This window comes from Dermacentor albipictus, chromosome 3 (assembly GCF_038994185.2).
Source record: "Dermacentor albipictus isolate Rhodes 1998 colony chromosome 3, USDA_Dalb.pri_finalv2, whole genome shotgun sequence".
In the NCBI taxonomy this organism is placed as follows: domain Eukaryota; kingdom Metazoa; phylum Arthropoda; class Arachnida; order Ixodida; family Ixodidae; genus Dermacentor; species Dermacentor albipictus.
The window spans coordinates 47291059-47307098 of record NC_091823.1 but is presented as its reverse complement, the minus strand read 5'-3'; the positions used below and the strand labels follow the sequence as shown (position 1 = coordinate 47307098).

The window sequence follows — 16040 nt, the reverse complement described above, 5'->3', positions numbered from 1 at the left end:
TATCTTTTTATCATTCTGAATGTTTTTATCTAGGTCACCTACGTATAACAGCCGGATGTGTGCTTGCTTGCAACCTCTAAAAGCCGTTTCCTCATTACACATGCCTCTCCAACGCTTCAGAATTAAAACCAGCATCAAGGTGCTTCTAAAATGTGCAAGGGCATTTGCATGCAGTTTATTGTTAATGGATCAAAAGTTAACCTGCAACTGTCACCATAAACTAACTTCCTGCTCTCTTTTTTTTTCTTTGGCCGAGTTGGACCTGGTTCATTTTTGTTTTCTCCAGTTCCTTAATGCCTACTATATCGTGCGTGCGGAAAGGATCGGCGATCATCTTACAGAAATTTTAATGGGCTTCTGCACAGCCGGAGTATGCTGCACTGACACGAGAGACAGTTTGCATTATTGATGTGCAGTGAGGTCGACTGCAATCAGCGCGCGTGCCTCAAGGCGGCCACCGAACATTGCAGTTGAAGTGCGCCGCGCTTGCATAAGAAGCTGAAGCTGTGGGACGCATACTACCTACTTAAAGAGTTGGATAAATACTATTAATTGATAAAGACGCTGGGCGATTCCAAAGGGTGCTCACTGCTCCAAAACCATTGCGTTGTACGGATACGGCACTCACTTGTGAAGAAATAAAGAAACGTACATTGTTTAACTGAGGAGACCGGGTAGACTGACTACGCCCCGGTATAACTCCTTAATATAGGGAGAGAAAGAGTACTGAGCAATTATTTTCAAGGTTCATGTTGCCACAGTGCTACGAACAGAGCGACAAAGGTGAAGATCACCAAAGGGAATAATATGGCAAATCGGTTCTGCGAAAATCTGTAATGTGGAGGAAGTTTTGTGGAAGCGAAAAGTCGGCGTCAACTTTTACTGCGGCACGATTCTACAAAGGAAACCCATACTGGTTTCTCAGAAAGAACTTTTTTTCTTCCTGAAAAACCACTGTGTGTTTGATTTATAGCTACGTGCTACTGTCTACGTGGGTGCCAATTTTTCTCCTTTTTATCAATAGGACAGAGAAGACGACGCAGGGTTTATTAGGTTAGACTATCCCCCATACTAGATGACTGTTTAAAAATAATGTATCTCTGAATTTTAATTTATTTCGCTTATTTAACATAATTTCAAAGCATCTCTGAAATTCACCCCATTTCTGGCCAACTCCCTAAAATGCGTGGGTGTCAACGGCTTTGAGATCATCATCATCATCACCATCATCACCATCATCATCATCATCCTCAGACTGGCTGCACTGTGATAGTACGCGAAAAGTTAAACACGACATTACTCCTACACACTTCGAACTTTCGGTAGGCATCACCCAACCTTCCATGTATAAAATTGCTGCCGCCTCTGGTTCTCTCGGGGCCGTGGAAAAATACTACAATCATTTCACCTAACGCCTCTAACACCTCTAACAAGAAAAAAAAACGAAGGTATTTAAACTCTTATTTATCCCCTACCTACATACTTCAAAATTTGCCTGCATATAACTCATAGCGTGCCTCCTATTTACTCCAAATATAAACACGTTGAATGACCTGTTTCATCCCGGAACACCAGAACGCTGTGACAACACGTATATAATGTTTTCGAGAGCTTGTAGTTGCCATAAGAGCTTCGCTGTGAAAGCATGTGGGAGCATGGAATAAAATAGTTTAGAAACTCGCTATCCTGAAACATGCAATCTATACACAACATGAACAGTATGATACAATCTTAAAGCATGTGAAGTAAACGACTGTACACTGCACTGGTATGCATAAATGTCTGTTTGACGGGCCTTACAAGATGTCCCTATTTTTTTTTGTAAGTTTAATAACTGTTGCAGCTGCGTTGTATTTAATGCGGCGTAGGTGTTCGCATCGCACCGCACTGATGACAGTATTTGCCGTGCACTGTATACTGTACAGTTCCCTCTTGTATAAACCCCAATAAATGATAAGTATTACGCAACTGCTACAGTTCTTCTATTTTACCAGAGAAAAAGCGTCTCATACGGAAGATATGAAATATAAACGCAATTGCAAGTCTTTATGTAATTCCCCAGCCCTGATTCACGCCAAAGTACTAACCGGACGTTCGTTTCCAAAATGAGCTAGCCTATCATGCAGAGCGTGCGCTATCAGCATTATCGTCAATTCTGGGGGAAATAATTAGTATTTGAGCGTTAAGAGCAACCAATATTTATAGTAATGGCATGAAGAATAATCTTTCATCATTATAAAGGTCGTGCGTTACGCACCACCTTGGTCAGGGTTTCTTTTTTTGTTCTTTTTTTTTTAACGCGATAGCGTTAAGGACCCCGCGTCGCAGAAAATCCGCTGTCGGCGTCGACGTCGGCTCTGGCGTCCGCGGCCAAGAAAATCATCGCGGACCACGCATATTCTATAGACCCTTTCACTGTTTACAAACATAGGCCCTGGATCATGGATGGCTTCCGGTTTTGTTCACTGACTCAGCCCGCTAAATCTAGCAAGCAAGAAAGGCATTGGCTGCTATATCGAGTATAGCAGGAGGGCGTTAAAATCTTCCCCCGCAGATTTTCAACACTTTTCCTCTGTACCTAACGACAATACAAGTCAAGATTGCCCTCAGTTATACGAGAAATTTTATGTATTAATCTTAAGGCGTAATGCGTCTGTCTTTTAACTCAAAACTTAAAGATAGCCTTCCCGCACAGTGGAAGAACTTAAAAACACGCTTCGTGCTCCGGCGCAGTATAGGCTGATGAGCCCCGTGACCGGAAGTTTTTCGGGTTTGCTCTCTCGCTGCTGTTATCGCGCGAGTGAAACCGTCTTAAGGCTGTTTCACATGGTGCGACTGGGGCGAAAAACATCGTCCTGCCGGGCACGTTGCAGAGCGATTTTCGCCGACAGCTTTCGCGCATGCGTTTGCGGCAGCGCGATTTCCATCGCAGCGATGCGCAAGGTTGCCCACTGCTCACAAAGTATCCATGACTGCATCGTTAAATAAAAACAAGATGGAAACTAGTCAAACATTCGTATTTTCCTATTATTATTCGATAGTAGAATAAGTACACCATTTTTTAACGTTTAAAAGCATTGAGGCTTTAAGACAGCTTGCATATGCGGTCAGTGAGACGCTACATACCACCGAAAGTATGAGCGTACGGCTTGTGCGGTGTCGGTGAGGTGGTTCCGTTTAGTACACTCTGGTTTTGTTGTTACTATGGAATCCACAACGTCTTTCCGAGAGGAGTATTTGCTTTTGCAGAAGAACAAGCTACTACTGCGTGTACATGCATAAGCAGCTGGCACAATTTGAAGCGATGAAGAGGTTGACGATGGTGGCGATCAAGTGGGTATGTGCCTTATGTTGAGACGGCGTCTGCTCCCAGCCTGGATAGCGTGCAGCTTGTCCTTTTAAACGAATTGTGTAAGCGGAAAAAAAATGTTTATGCAGCTCCTAAGCCGCAGGCGCTGGTGGGTACGCCCTATTAAAACGTAACAACTGGCGCGCGACGTTGCTCCACCGAGCTACCAACGCGTGGTAAAACGGGAAAGCGCCTATTTTGACGGCGCTTTGTTTCGTCGCACACAGTGCCCCTCCCACATCTCGCTGATCGCTGCGACTCAGCGACGACGCGACCAACTTGTTTGAATCCAGTCGCGGAGAGCCCATGACGTCGCGGCTGTCGCTGTGCGACGGAATTCGCCGTGTCGCTGAGTGAAAATTGCGCCATGTGACACGGCCTTTAACGGCACTAAAGTTGTCCTTCTATCGCTAAAGTTGCTCATACCTTGTCTTACGTTCTTTGCAAATTTATTCTTTGGAATTTTGAGAACGACAGCCCACAAACGAATGCCATGAAACAAAACACAGACAATACGTGCGTTTATGTTAACTCTTCCCAAACTGAAATATCAAGAGCGCGAAACAATAACAGAAAATCGACCTACGTAAGACGCCGCGTTTCTACCAGAAAGCTTGCCTTCGCGCATAGATTTCGCCACCAGCGGTTCCCGGTAACGATTCCGGTTACGTATAAGCTGCAGTTGCCCGGAAGCGTGACAAGCAGTCAGAGATCTTTGAATGCTATCGGCGTTCCAACCCTAAAGGCGAAGCTCAAGCACCCTCCGATTTTTTGTTTTTTCCCGTGAGCCAGGAGAAATGCTAAAGCTATATGAATTGCAATAGGGTAAGGGTACTCTCTTAAGCTCAGACGGCGATATAAGCTGCCAAGACTTCAATATTTCAGCTGCGCTACTACACGGCTACGCATCCCGCCTAACGACACAGAAACACGGTGCGCTTGGCAACAAGCGCGTGTGCTTCAAAAATTTGCACAGAGCTTTCCTGCAGTGCCACCGTTCCAGCATTCTTCATTCTTCTTTTCGTTTCGCCGCTCTTCATTCATCTTTCGCAGAGCGAATCGTCAGTCGAAAGCCTTTGTAGGAACTTCAAGAAAGCGCCCACGAAACCTTAATGATGCAAGATATATTCGACGCATACTCGTTCGGCGCCTTAAAAAATGGAAACATGCAGGACGGCAGAAGTCACTCCGCAGGGGTGCACTTGAATCGGCGTGCGGCGTCAGGAACGCTTTCTCAAGTTTTCTGAAGTTCCGTCGGCGAAATCCTCACGAGACGTTGGGCTTGAAGTGCCGAGTACAAAGCGAAGTACCTCGGAAACACCTCTTTTATTTTCTTTTTCTTTGTCAGCGTCTTCGCACGGCCGCGGATGAAGAATGCCTCTTTGTCGCGCCAGGAAAATGCACGATGCATCGCGAACTAAGCGTTCAGCGAGCTAATGTTTGCTTCAATGCAGATAATTAACGGAAGGAATTGCAAACGCGGGAAACAACACAAGATGTGAAAGTATAGTCTTCATGGGGAGATAACGAGAGAAACAAAAACAAGGAGCACATCGTTCTTTCAGAGGACTTGGCAGACACACGGTGTGGGGCATGCTTTATTTTATTTTCTTTCTTTTTTTCTTTTCTTCTTCTTGAGATATGCGTGGTTTAGCGATGATTTGCAAATATGCAACGCAGAGTGTTTTAAGTGGACATGACGCGTTAATTCTCAGGAGAGCGAGCTGTTCGACAAAGACGATAATGATGTAGTCGCCACTGTCGAAGTTTCTCCGAAGCTCAACTGAGAGCGAGCTTCTTGATAAAGCTTGATGCATTTCGTGGCGCGAAAGCTATGCATTTCGATTTATTCAATACGCAGCAACTAACCCAGTAATCACGTCGTGCAACCTAGGATCTTCAGCACGCGATGTATAATTTAGGATGCCATCATTTGTGGCGAAGCATTTGTGTTTCGATTTCCCGAGGGCATCGAGTTTGTCGTGACGTCATTCGGGCGTCAGGAGGGCGCTAGTGATGATCACATTTAGCGCATAACGTTGGCTATAGGCCAGATTCGGACCAGTGCCGACTAAGCTCGTTTCCTTAGAGGCGGTATGCACGACACAATATGTTCCACTTCCTTACATAGCCTCGACAGGACCATGTGCAGCGGCGTGTTGGAATTGGACAGTGCCTATAGAATGTTCGCCGTGCACCTATAGTATCTGTAAAGCCCAGATTACACATACTCTACACAAGCTTCCACATTATCCTATATACATGTACGCATATTACAAGAAAATAGCATTCGTTCAATCTGTTTGTGGAAAAAGATTACACGATTTTCACGGTTATAGTATGCACAAAAAAATTACGCCCTCAACCCTACCACCCTCTTCCAGCCCCCCCCCCCCCCCCTCCTTCCACCAAGAGCACACGCACCTCGCCTTGACTCATCTGTAAATTCATCCCTGAAGGATTCCCTGTGTCTTGCTTCCATCACGATGACTAATTTCCTACCAGTCGTTTCTACTAATTATACTGCTCTGCAACGAATCGCTCTGTTTCACAGGAGCCAATGACTGCTTTTACTCCGAAGTTCAAGAAGGTAGCCTCACTTGAGTATGCTGAAGAAATTAGTTCGCCCTATTTCAGTTCTTTGTTTACAAATGGACGCGCAACATATAAACTGTAAATATATATATATATATATATATATATATATATATATATATATATATATATATATATATATATATATATATATATATATATATATATATATATATATATATATATATATATATATATATATATATATATATATTTGAGCGGCTGCATGCCCTAGAATGAGCTGACGGGTGTGGCTCGTTTCGAGCGAGCAATGCGACGGGAATTCTGGCTTTTACAAGCAAGGACTAGTCTTTGGCAATTTTCATGGAAATTTTGGGGGAGCGGAACTTCTCTGGCTTCAGAGCTAAAACACGCCGCACTCTCAGCTCAGTAGCTATGTTCTTCTGCTACTTATCACGAGGTCCCCAGTTTAGTTTGTCACTCACGTACAGCTTCGGCACGCATCGTATAGAGATGTTCAACATGAACTAGCAGATTTCAGCCATACGGTGCTTCTCATAATCAATCTGCTGCTACGTGGCGCTGCGTTATTAAACTAAGCGGAAGTTAGCGTGGTAATCAGTGCTGGTTTGCACGGTCGTCGACGAGGGGCGAGAACGTACGGCATATACGCTTCATAGTAATGATTGTGAACTTAGACTGCCTCACGCCACACCGAAATTGCGGCACGGGTGCGCTGCGATTCCTGGCACTCTCGTCGGAGGCAAGAACGTGGGATTTCCCCCCGTGAAACAGACGTGAGATTTGATGACTTAACGAGCATTCAAGCGCCGGATTAGCAAGTCCAGCCGCGCATAAGTTATTTTTGGAACGCGAGCCGACGAGTTGTTACAGCGAACGAAATGATACCCACTACAACAGATTCGAGAGAACAAAACTCTTCAAACTAGAGCCGTGTAAAGCGTGCTTGGAAAGTTATTGAAACGCTCGGGCGGCTTTCGGTAGCATAAGCTCGATGCCGGGGATCAAGGAGACGCGTCTCAAAAAAAAACGTAAAACAAGATCGACCGTTTCTGCTACCTCTTCCCGTTGAAGGAGAGCAAGAGTTTTAATCGTTACGTAGGTGAAGCCGTTCAGTGAATTCAGTGTGCGCAAAGCTCGCAGTCTCTGCATCAGACAATAGCGCATGCGCTTTCTGTGTTTCCTTCGAAACGCCATTTTGGCTATGCAAACCAGCCACTCTACATTTCCTTCCGTGACCCTCGTCTCGCTGTGAGCACGAGTGCCGAAATCGCATCATCTGAATATCAAAAGCCTTTCTCTCGATCGTAATGTCTGGCCGCTGACAAAAGACAATTACGGCCGTCCGTGTGACAATGTACGGTGCCGAATAGAGCTAAGGTGAATGTAGCACCCCGGCAATGGAAGAGCTGCGTGCGCTCCCATCATTGTACAGTCGAGAAATTCCAATTTCACTGCTGCCTAGAGAGGTTCAATTTTATCTTGCGCCACACATCCTCACCACTCTGTCCCTCCAACACCCTCCTGAAAATATAATTCCATCTCCTCGCCGCCTTCTTTTCGCTTTATTCTCTTCATTATGAAAGTTTTGGCGGGGTCCGCTAATTAAATCTGTTTGTGCGTGGGTGGGCGCACAGTGCCTTACACTCAAGTGTAATTAGCATAATGGAGCAGAACATCCTCACACGACCGCGGGCCTCCCAAGCTAAGAGGAAGCAAACGCAAGAAGAAAAGAAAAGTAAGAAAGAAGGAAGGAAAGAAAGGAAGGAAGGAGGCGGGAGGAAAGGGAGTTCGAATAAAATGAAAACCAAATAAACAGCGGCCGGGCGGAACGCGCTGGGGTAAAAAATTACGCCCGCATCAGGAAGCCCTTGTTTGCGCAAATTGCGTGATTCTTCGAGCGAACGTATTGTACATGCGAACGGCCACGGGACGGCGACAGCCTTGTGGCGAGACATGTCTTTCAGCGACGAGAGCACACACCCGTCCCCGTCGCCATTCACTCCCCCCCCCCCCCCCTTCTCCGCGCTCTAGCCACTCCAAGTTGTGCGTACCCGTTTCAAACACTTCCCCCCAGCCTAACCCTTGCGAACGACATTGAAGTTAGGACACTTTCGGCTTAAACCACAAGACTATGCTATCTTGGATTTATTATTTCCACCTCGCAGCAAACAGGAACGGATCAATAGCATCGAGAAAAAGCGAGGCATTTCATTCCCGACGAACGCGCGCGCGCGCCTTTTGAGACTGTTTAGTTGAGAGGCATGTGAAAAAGGAGACCGATGGGAAAGGAAACGAAACGGGGTTGAGGCCGTGTGGGAGGAGGCTGAGTCTCGAGAACGGGCCTAGCTGCTCGGCTTGGCAGCCGCCAACGAAAGCTAGAACGGGCGAGAACGAAAATGAAATAATAATAAAGAAACGCGGACGGGCTGCTATTAGTTTCCCGGCTCTTACGCGAGAGTCTCGGCTTTCCGATTGCGTCCTTGCGTCTGGTGCCGTGATGAAACGAGAGAAAGCGTCCAAATTATAACAGCGACGGCGGCTGGCAACCCTAATGACGGGCCCAAGCAATCGTGCCACCATCCAGCGTAGCTTCCATTCCTCGCGCTGTTTCCCCATAGCTGGAAAACCAGAACTTATTCTCTTCTCAGCTCCATCCCCAACCCTGCCCACGCACGAATGTCCTTCCATAAAACGAGACAAACATCAGAAACAGCAGGAGCGTGAACTGTTGCGTTTCTTAAAGCTTCCCTTCTGCCCATTATTTGTTGAAAAGTATTGATTTCTCGAACACGTGTGTGTGAAAACATATCCGGGCGGCAGGCGAGTTTGTTTTCGTTTTCGGGCGCCCGCTGTGGTTTGCACAATAGCTTTAATGCATCCCCGCCGTTGATGGCATCGTTTATTTACTTTCTTTCTCCATTCGTATACTTCAGGCGTCCCGCTGCGAGTTGAATTTACGTCCCATATGTCTTCAATCGATAGATGCTTAGCGCATATGCTCCGTCAGCGACGACAGTGGAAATGTAGGAGGAACTTTGCGGCAGTGTAATCAGCTCGTACAGGAAATCGACGAACAAGAAGAGCTCTAAGTGAGCGGAAAACGACGAGATGTCTTTCTTTCTTTTTTTCCCCCTCCTTTTCGTAGAGCTTTCATGGCAGTGCACGTTAACAGCATGAACTGATGACGGTTAACGGGCTCGTTAGCATAATATATTTTGCCTAAAAAGCTGCGCGCTTAGTAACTGAAGTATAAATATGTTAAATACTGTAGTTCAGCTTCAAAATGTCACCATAAGAGAACCTGACGGGTGTGGTACGTGCGCAAGTCAAAGATATGAAAGATTCTTGGTGCAGAAACAGAGAAAGAAAGCAAGAAACGCAAAATATAGTATGCATGTCACGGTTCGCAGGATTAAATCTACACTACCGGCTTTCAGCAGGAGTGCAGTAGATGGCGGGGCGAATACGAACGAATCGGCAACAATGAATTGATCAGCTTAATGAATTCTGCGGAAATCCTCAAAGTGAACGAAGAATCAACAGTGAGTTCTTCGTACGCTGCACCATCAAAGTACCCTTAGCTCGTTCATAATCATCACCAATAACAACAGCAACATCATCACCATCGACGCCCATCACCCTCCTATTTTATGTTCATTGCAGGACGAGGGCCTCTCCCAGTGATCTCCATTTACCCGCGTCGTGTGCCAGCTGCTAGCAGATGTTGGCGCCTTATGTAATTAAATCTCGTTTACTGGCGGGAAAGCGCCACGGCTGTGCTGCGTCAGTCGCACTATGTTAAGACCCATAGCAATTTTCTTAGCAGCAACGTGGCATCTCATACCCGTGTTACACGGGCACGCACGAACTCCTTTAGGATAAGAGAGCGCCAGACTTTCTACGGGAGTTCAACCTCAAGAAAGTTGTGGTAGTGTCAGACGGCCAATAGCGATTTATTAAAAGAAACCGCCAGAGGCGCATTCAGCGTTGTTTGGCTTTTGGAACAGTACAAAAATTTAGCTTCTACTTACGCTCGTAGCTACCGCCTACCCCACGCGGGCTGACTGAGCTCAACTCGACGCTTTATCAGCCCAACCGGCAAGCGTTTACATGACCTCGACAGGTACATTCCAGCCCGACAAGCCGACTCGAACCGCTTGGGTCGGGTTCGCGTAAACAAACGCCCTGCGAGACGACAAAAACATGGCGCCCAGCGACCTATAGGTCGAGAGTATTGTGCAGCAGCAAGCATAACTGTTGCTGAATTGTGCGTGAACGTTTTGTGTAATTCAATAGAAATGTTCTCAGCACACGCAACATTAGGTTTAATGCAAATAATAGTTAAATTCTCGGTTTTGCAACAGCAAGTACGGGCACGGGAGTACTCCCTACAGCCGCCGAGAGAGATCGCCGACCTCCCTTGAACAAAAGCTGCATTAAACTCCCTTAGCGGAGAGACGATTGCGTGACAGCGAGTGCATCACCCTCAAGATGAAGACGACGGAGTTAACAGAGCGTTACGGGTGCCCGTGTGACAGGGGCAATAAGTTTCCTAGGATCGTAGCTCCCTGGTATATAAGGTACCTAGGGGGCGGCTACATTGTGCCTTATGATACCACGTAGCCACCACCTAGATACGCACTAAATAGCTAGGTACTCCTTGGCTGAGTAAAACGTAGGCACATGGTATCTTAAAGTACCACGTAGCTACCACCTTAGGCACCTTAAAGGTGCCGTTTAACTACAAAGGAAACAGCCACGAGTTCGCCAATGGTACTCTGCATTAGGAACTTGTATGGGCCATTTTCGGGGGGCTCGTCAAAATTTGATTTCACACATATTTCACCACCTTGTCAATTTCGAAAGAACGAATTCGCATGATCTGTTCTTTTTCGCTACATTCAGTCAGCGGTAATGTGCTATTCCACATCACACGCGGTGTGCTTTCTCTTCCAGGAGGCCAACATGGCGATCGCGCCTCTGACCATCACCTCGGCCCGGGAACGGGTGATCGACTTCACCAAGCCCTTCATGTCGTTGGGCATCAGCATCATGATCAAGAAGCCCATGAAAAAGAAGCCCGGCGTGTTCTCCTTCATGAACCCGCTGTCGCGCGAGATCTGGATGTGCATCATATTCGCCTACGTGGGCGTCTCGGTGGTGCTCTTCCTCGTCAGCCGGTTCTCGCCGCGCGAGTGGCGCTACGAGGAGACCTTCGTGGGGCCCTCGGTGTCCAACGACTTCTCGCTCTACAACAGTCTCTGGTTCTCCCTGGGCGCTTTCATGCAGCAGGGATGCGACATCTGCCCCAGGTACGGGACACACAGGCCGCCCGCGCAGGCCCTCGCCACACACACACACACGTTGACGCACCGAGTGCCGCACGATTGCGCAACTTCCCCCTCTCAACTCTCTGTTCACGCACTTAGCAAGCATGCTCCGCGATACAGCACGCCCCGGAAGTGCCTCATAGCCTTCGGTCCTACGCAATACTGCAAGGTATCGTTAGTTATCTCCCTTTGCTATGTAGACGTAAACTGTGAGACACGTTATAGTGGGTGGCCCCCCGGCACGCTAAATGCATTCATAAAGGCATCACAGTTTTCGCTTTCGTTCCGAACAAGGAAACGTATGATGCTTATCTCGAATCGTGATGAAGATCTGAAATTTATTAGGCAGGCCTCAGAGCGACGCAGCTGAAGCTAAATCAGTCGCAGCTATCTCTTTTGGACAACGCAAAGCGACATCTGTTGCTTATCTCATTTTGTGAAGAAGTTTCAGGCACGTATGAGCGGAAGGCTGGTTACAGGTAGAATGCAGTGCGCCTTTTACTTTTATGAGGTAGCGTATAACATGATGCTTATCTGCCATGATTACGAAGTTTCAGTCATTATTAGACATGTGCGTGCGAATCGCAGACGCATTTGGAGTCAGGGTCTTTGATAACCTTCCTGTCAAAAACTGGAACGAAACTCACACCACCATGGGGAGATTTCACCAAGTGTTGACACTACGTGTCGGTAAATAGGTGAGTTATAGGGGACCTAGCACTCTTTTCTAATTTTCTGTACCTAGACCTGATACTGGTGAATTCTTTCATTTCGCCCTTTCGTTATATACAGCATCACGCCCTTTATGGTTTTAATGCCCAATCGCTCTTGCGTTTGGTGCCCCCAATCTTTCTGTGAAAATTGTTATGTAGCGTACAGCGTGAGCGTACATAAGTTTGATAGTATTCCTGAAAATGCTTGCCCCGAAAGCTGCTTCTGAATTCAACAACTTCCAGGGCGAAATCAAATAGTCTGTTTCACACTTTCTTTTTCTTCGTATTAGTTTTTTATTATTATTATTTGTTTGTTTAACGTCGAGCAGAAAACCATATTTCTTAACGCTGTTCATTGTGTTGAAACTCAGTAGCCGTGAGATCGCTAGGTGTTGCAGAGGCGATGGCCATGTAGGAGTATAGCCATATAACGAGACATTAGATGTGGTTGACCACGCGGTAGCGCTACTGTATGCCGAACTATGCAGCTCCCGCTGATTATGGTAGCTGCTTGCGACGAACTGTAATTATCGAGTTACGTTTTATGGCAAAAAGGCTGCAATCATGGACGCGCCAAAGAGAGATCGCTCTTGTAATGCCGTGCAAATAAGCCTCCGTCAGCCTTTGGCGTACAAAGCCTGTCCTCTCCCCAATCCAATTTTGGTTGCGTATAAGCGATAGACAAAGGGAAATCCAGAACAAACTTTCGGATACGTCGAAGATAAAAACCATCAGTTTAACAGATAACTATGTGGGAGCGATAGTATGGTTTAGCAGTTGAACAGAGTACAGAAATCAGCTGCGAAGGAAGGGTAGCACTACTCGACTTCAACATCGAAGTACTTATCTGCGCACTCAAGCTATGCGACCTTAACAAACGTTCTTGGGATAATACTAGAAGCTCGTTAGAACGCACCAAGTTAAAGTACGCACCAAGTTAAAGTACGCACCAAGTTAAAGTACCATAATAGTCCAAACGTTTATCCGTGGTGACGAATATTTTCCTGCAGCTACTGACGGACAGCTGATGGGTATAACTTAGCCGTGAAGCTGTTGTGTGGCAAGAGTAAAATCTATCATAATGCTGAACAGAATAGAAAATTTGGGGCCAAGGAGTCATCAGGTTCGCCTTGCGTGGTGCCAAACAGCGAACAGTCAGAGGTCAAAGAGGCGAAATTTTGCCACAAGTTTTCTCTGCACCTGAAACAGGCCAGTGTCAGTGAAATTCTTGCTCGTGAGAGGAACGTGTCTTTGCGAAATACTTTTTTGTCCCTTATTCCTCGCTCACTGGTTCAACTATGTGCCCGATGGAGCGAGTCTCTCTACAAATGTTGGCACGAAGTTGACGAAACCCAACCGTAAGACGCTTACAAGTGTCTTAAAAAAGCGAAACGGAGGCAAGCACGTGCAATTAGTCTTTCATAACGCCACGTTGACGCTCGAACCAGACGCCAGCTCCTCACAACGAGGATAAAAAAAATTATCGCGCATGCAGAACTGCTACAAGCGGTGCCAGTGAAGGCAAACTTATCGGAGAGTAAGCTTCCGCTACAGAGTCTGCTTACATTGTCTGAGCAACACACTTCCGACTAAGCGCAATTGACCAAAGCTTCTTTCCTTGTCAGCCAGCCTAGAAAGAAAAGACAAGGGGAGAAAAAAAACAAAAGATCGTTCGCACGAAGAGGCCCACGATATGCTAAGCACTGGAATGTATATTCGGCGCATTCACGCTAACGACCGTTCTCGTCGTCCGTGAATAAATAGGGTGGGGCGTGCACTCGACAACTCCGAGCTTCGTTTAAACATCCCACGGCAGCAGCAGCAACAACAAATGCGCCGGGAAAGAAAGCGGCGGCTCCGATGTGTAACAAACACGCAGCTTCTTGTCCCGTGATTGGGGGGGGGGGGGGGGGGGGGGGGGCTATACAATTTAGCGTGAGCTGCACTCAGTTGCGTCTTCACTGACGCGACGTGCCGAATCCCGAGGGATCGACATTCCAGAATGCTGAGAGAGGTGAAAGTTTTCTCCAAGGTATCACCCTCGTCGATATATTAGGCAATTTCTAAAGTTTCTCGCAACACTGCCACCAATGCATACCCAGCCGCCGATGCGCGAGGGAGGTGTAGTACAGGAGGCAGGACGAAAAAAGATAAAAGTTTGGGACCAAATACACGAGAAGGCTAAGGGATCCTGTATGCACACAGCTGACGACGCGTATCGATGCGTCCGTTGCGCGAATAGAAGGCGTGTTGACAAAGACCTGCACTCGAGGCAAAGATCTGTCTCCTTCCCCCTAACTCCCTGCGCTAGCAGATGAACAAAGGCTACATGGTCTACAGAGTCCATGGCGCGCTTCCGTGGAGGCCGCGAGCGATGCGGGTGGAAAAGGGACGGGAGAAATAAAGGCGCCGTGACATGGCGGCGATTTGCTCTGACAGGCTCTGCTGTATCGCGGCGCCGCCGCTGCGACGTGGCGCGTTTGGCGAGGATGCTTCGTTTTCTTTTCCTTTCCCCCCCCCCCCCCCCCCCCCCCCCACGGGATGCGGGAAGGGAGGTATGAAAAGGAGACTGGCGCAGTTTCGGGAAAGTGAGCGATGGCAAGGCTACGTATAGCTGCTGCTTACTGGCGGAAGACGGGGTATGCTGCCGTAGCTACATAGCTCAGGAGAAGACGCCGCGCCATTCCGATATCGCTAAAGTGCAGCGCAATACGCGCGTGGTCAGGCTCGAGCACCTCTTACGGCCTTCCATTTTATTTACTGCAAGCTATAAAAAGTGAAGCAGGGGAGCTCCCTTTGAATATTATTCCTAACAAGAATGTATTTGTAGTGTTGGGCGCCTATGATTTGTGCCTTCCTTACCTGCTGGATTCTTTAGTCCGAGACCAAGTAAGCCGGCTGCGTGTCCCTATTTCTCGGAACTCCTCGGAACCTCTAGTTGCCTCGATTATCGCCGTCTGCTTCTTTCGTTCTTTACCGTGCTCTTGTTCTGTTTTTGTTTTTATTCTGAAATGTTAGCTTGTCTTTTAGTTCCTCGCCTTCTCAATACCTTTCCGTACGTTCGCGCCAGAAGAGCAACAAATTTATTTGAAGAAGTTATGACTCCATAAGTATAACTACAAAATGTGAGTCGCCAAATTACCGCAACCCACATTTGAAATCGCATTAAACATTAATGGTGATGAATGCCACGGATATCATTCTTCTTTATTTATCTAAGAGCCTTAAATACAGCTCGTCATTAGACTGCGGATGCTGCAGGAATAATGTCGGAATCGCGCAAATCCGCTTCTGTTAAAAATAATTATTTTTTTCACTTGAGATTTTTAAAAGTGTACTTTCTGCTCAGACATTACAACTGGTGTCATCTTAGATCAAATTCACCAGTATAAATGATGTTATGGCGATATAATGGGTATCGATCTGCACAAGCTTGCATTGTTATGTGCTCACGAATAGCGGTCAATTTGATGCTAGACGTGCCGGGACCGTAGTCAGGTCTAATACTTAACTATATTTTGTAACCTTAATCGTCATGCCGATTACAGCTGCTGAAGGAGTTACGTGCTGAAAGAAATTTAGGAAGTTCACGTTCTGAAGCAATCATTGTAAAGGTATACGTACCCGCAGCAGAAAAACATTTTTGTAGCAGCTACCCTTCATTTATTCACGTATTCTTAAGACAATTTCCGGGTGGACAGCTGCTATGTTCGTGTGAAGGTCTACACATATTATGAAATCAGAGCCCCATTAAAGAAACAATAGAATAAAGATGCACTGGAAGGTGGGATAGACGCGTCCGAAGTTAAGATAGCTTCCCCTGGAATTACACTGCCCCTACAAAAAAAAATGTCGAAAGAAAGAAAGAAGACATATGGTAATTCTTGCTCGATACACTTTAGTTACACCGGAACTCATACAGCGCTATCACGGCGACGAAGGCACCGAAAGGAGCATCCATCCAGTGCGAAGTAGCTTCCAACATAAATCATTTCGCTGACGCTGCATCTTCGGGTTCAATGCAGGAAGCTTCTTACATAACGCACTCCGCGTGGTGCACGCTTCGCG

General features: G+C 46.8%; 1 protein-coding gene across 3 annotated transcripts in view; it reads left to right on the top strand.

Annotated features, from left to right (window-relative positions):
* Nucleotides 1–16040, top strand: part of LOC135898156 (glutamate receptor 1-like) — a 256360-nt gene that overhangs the window by 207656 nt on the left and 32664 nt on the right. For all 3 annotated transcript variants that reach the window (XM_065426936.2, XM_065426934.1, XM_065426935.1), the window contains one exon: nt 10886–11241. In XM_065426936.2, coding sequence (XP_065283008.1) covers nt 10886–11241 — 356 coding nt within the window. The remainder of the gene's footprint in view (nt 1–10885; nt 11242–16040) is intronic.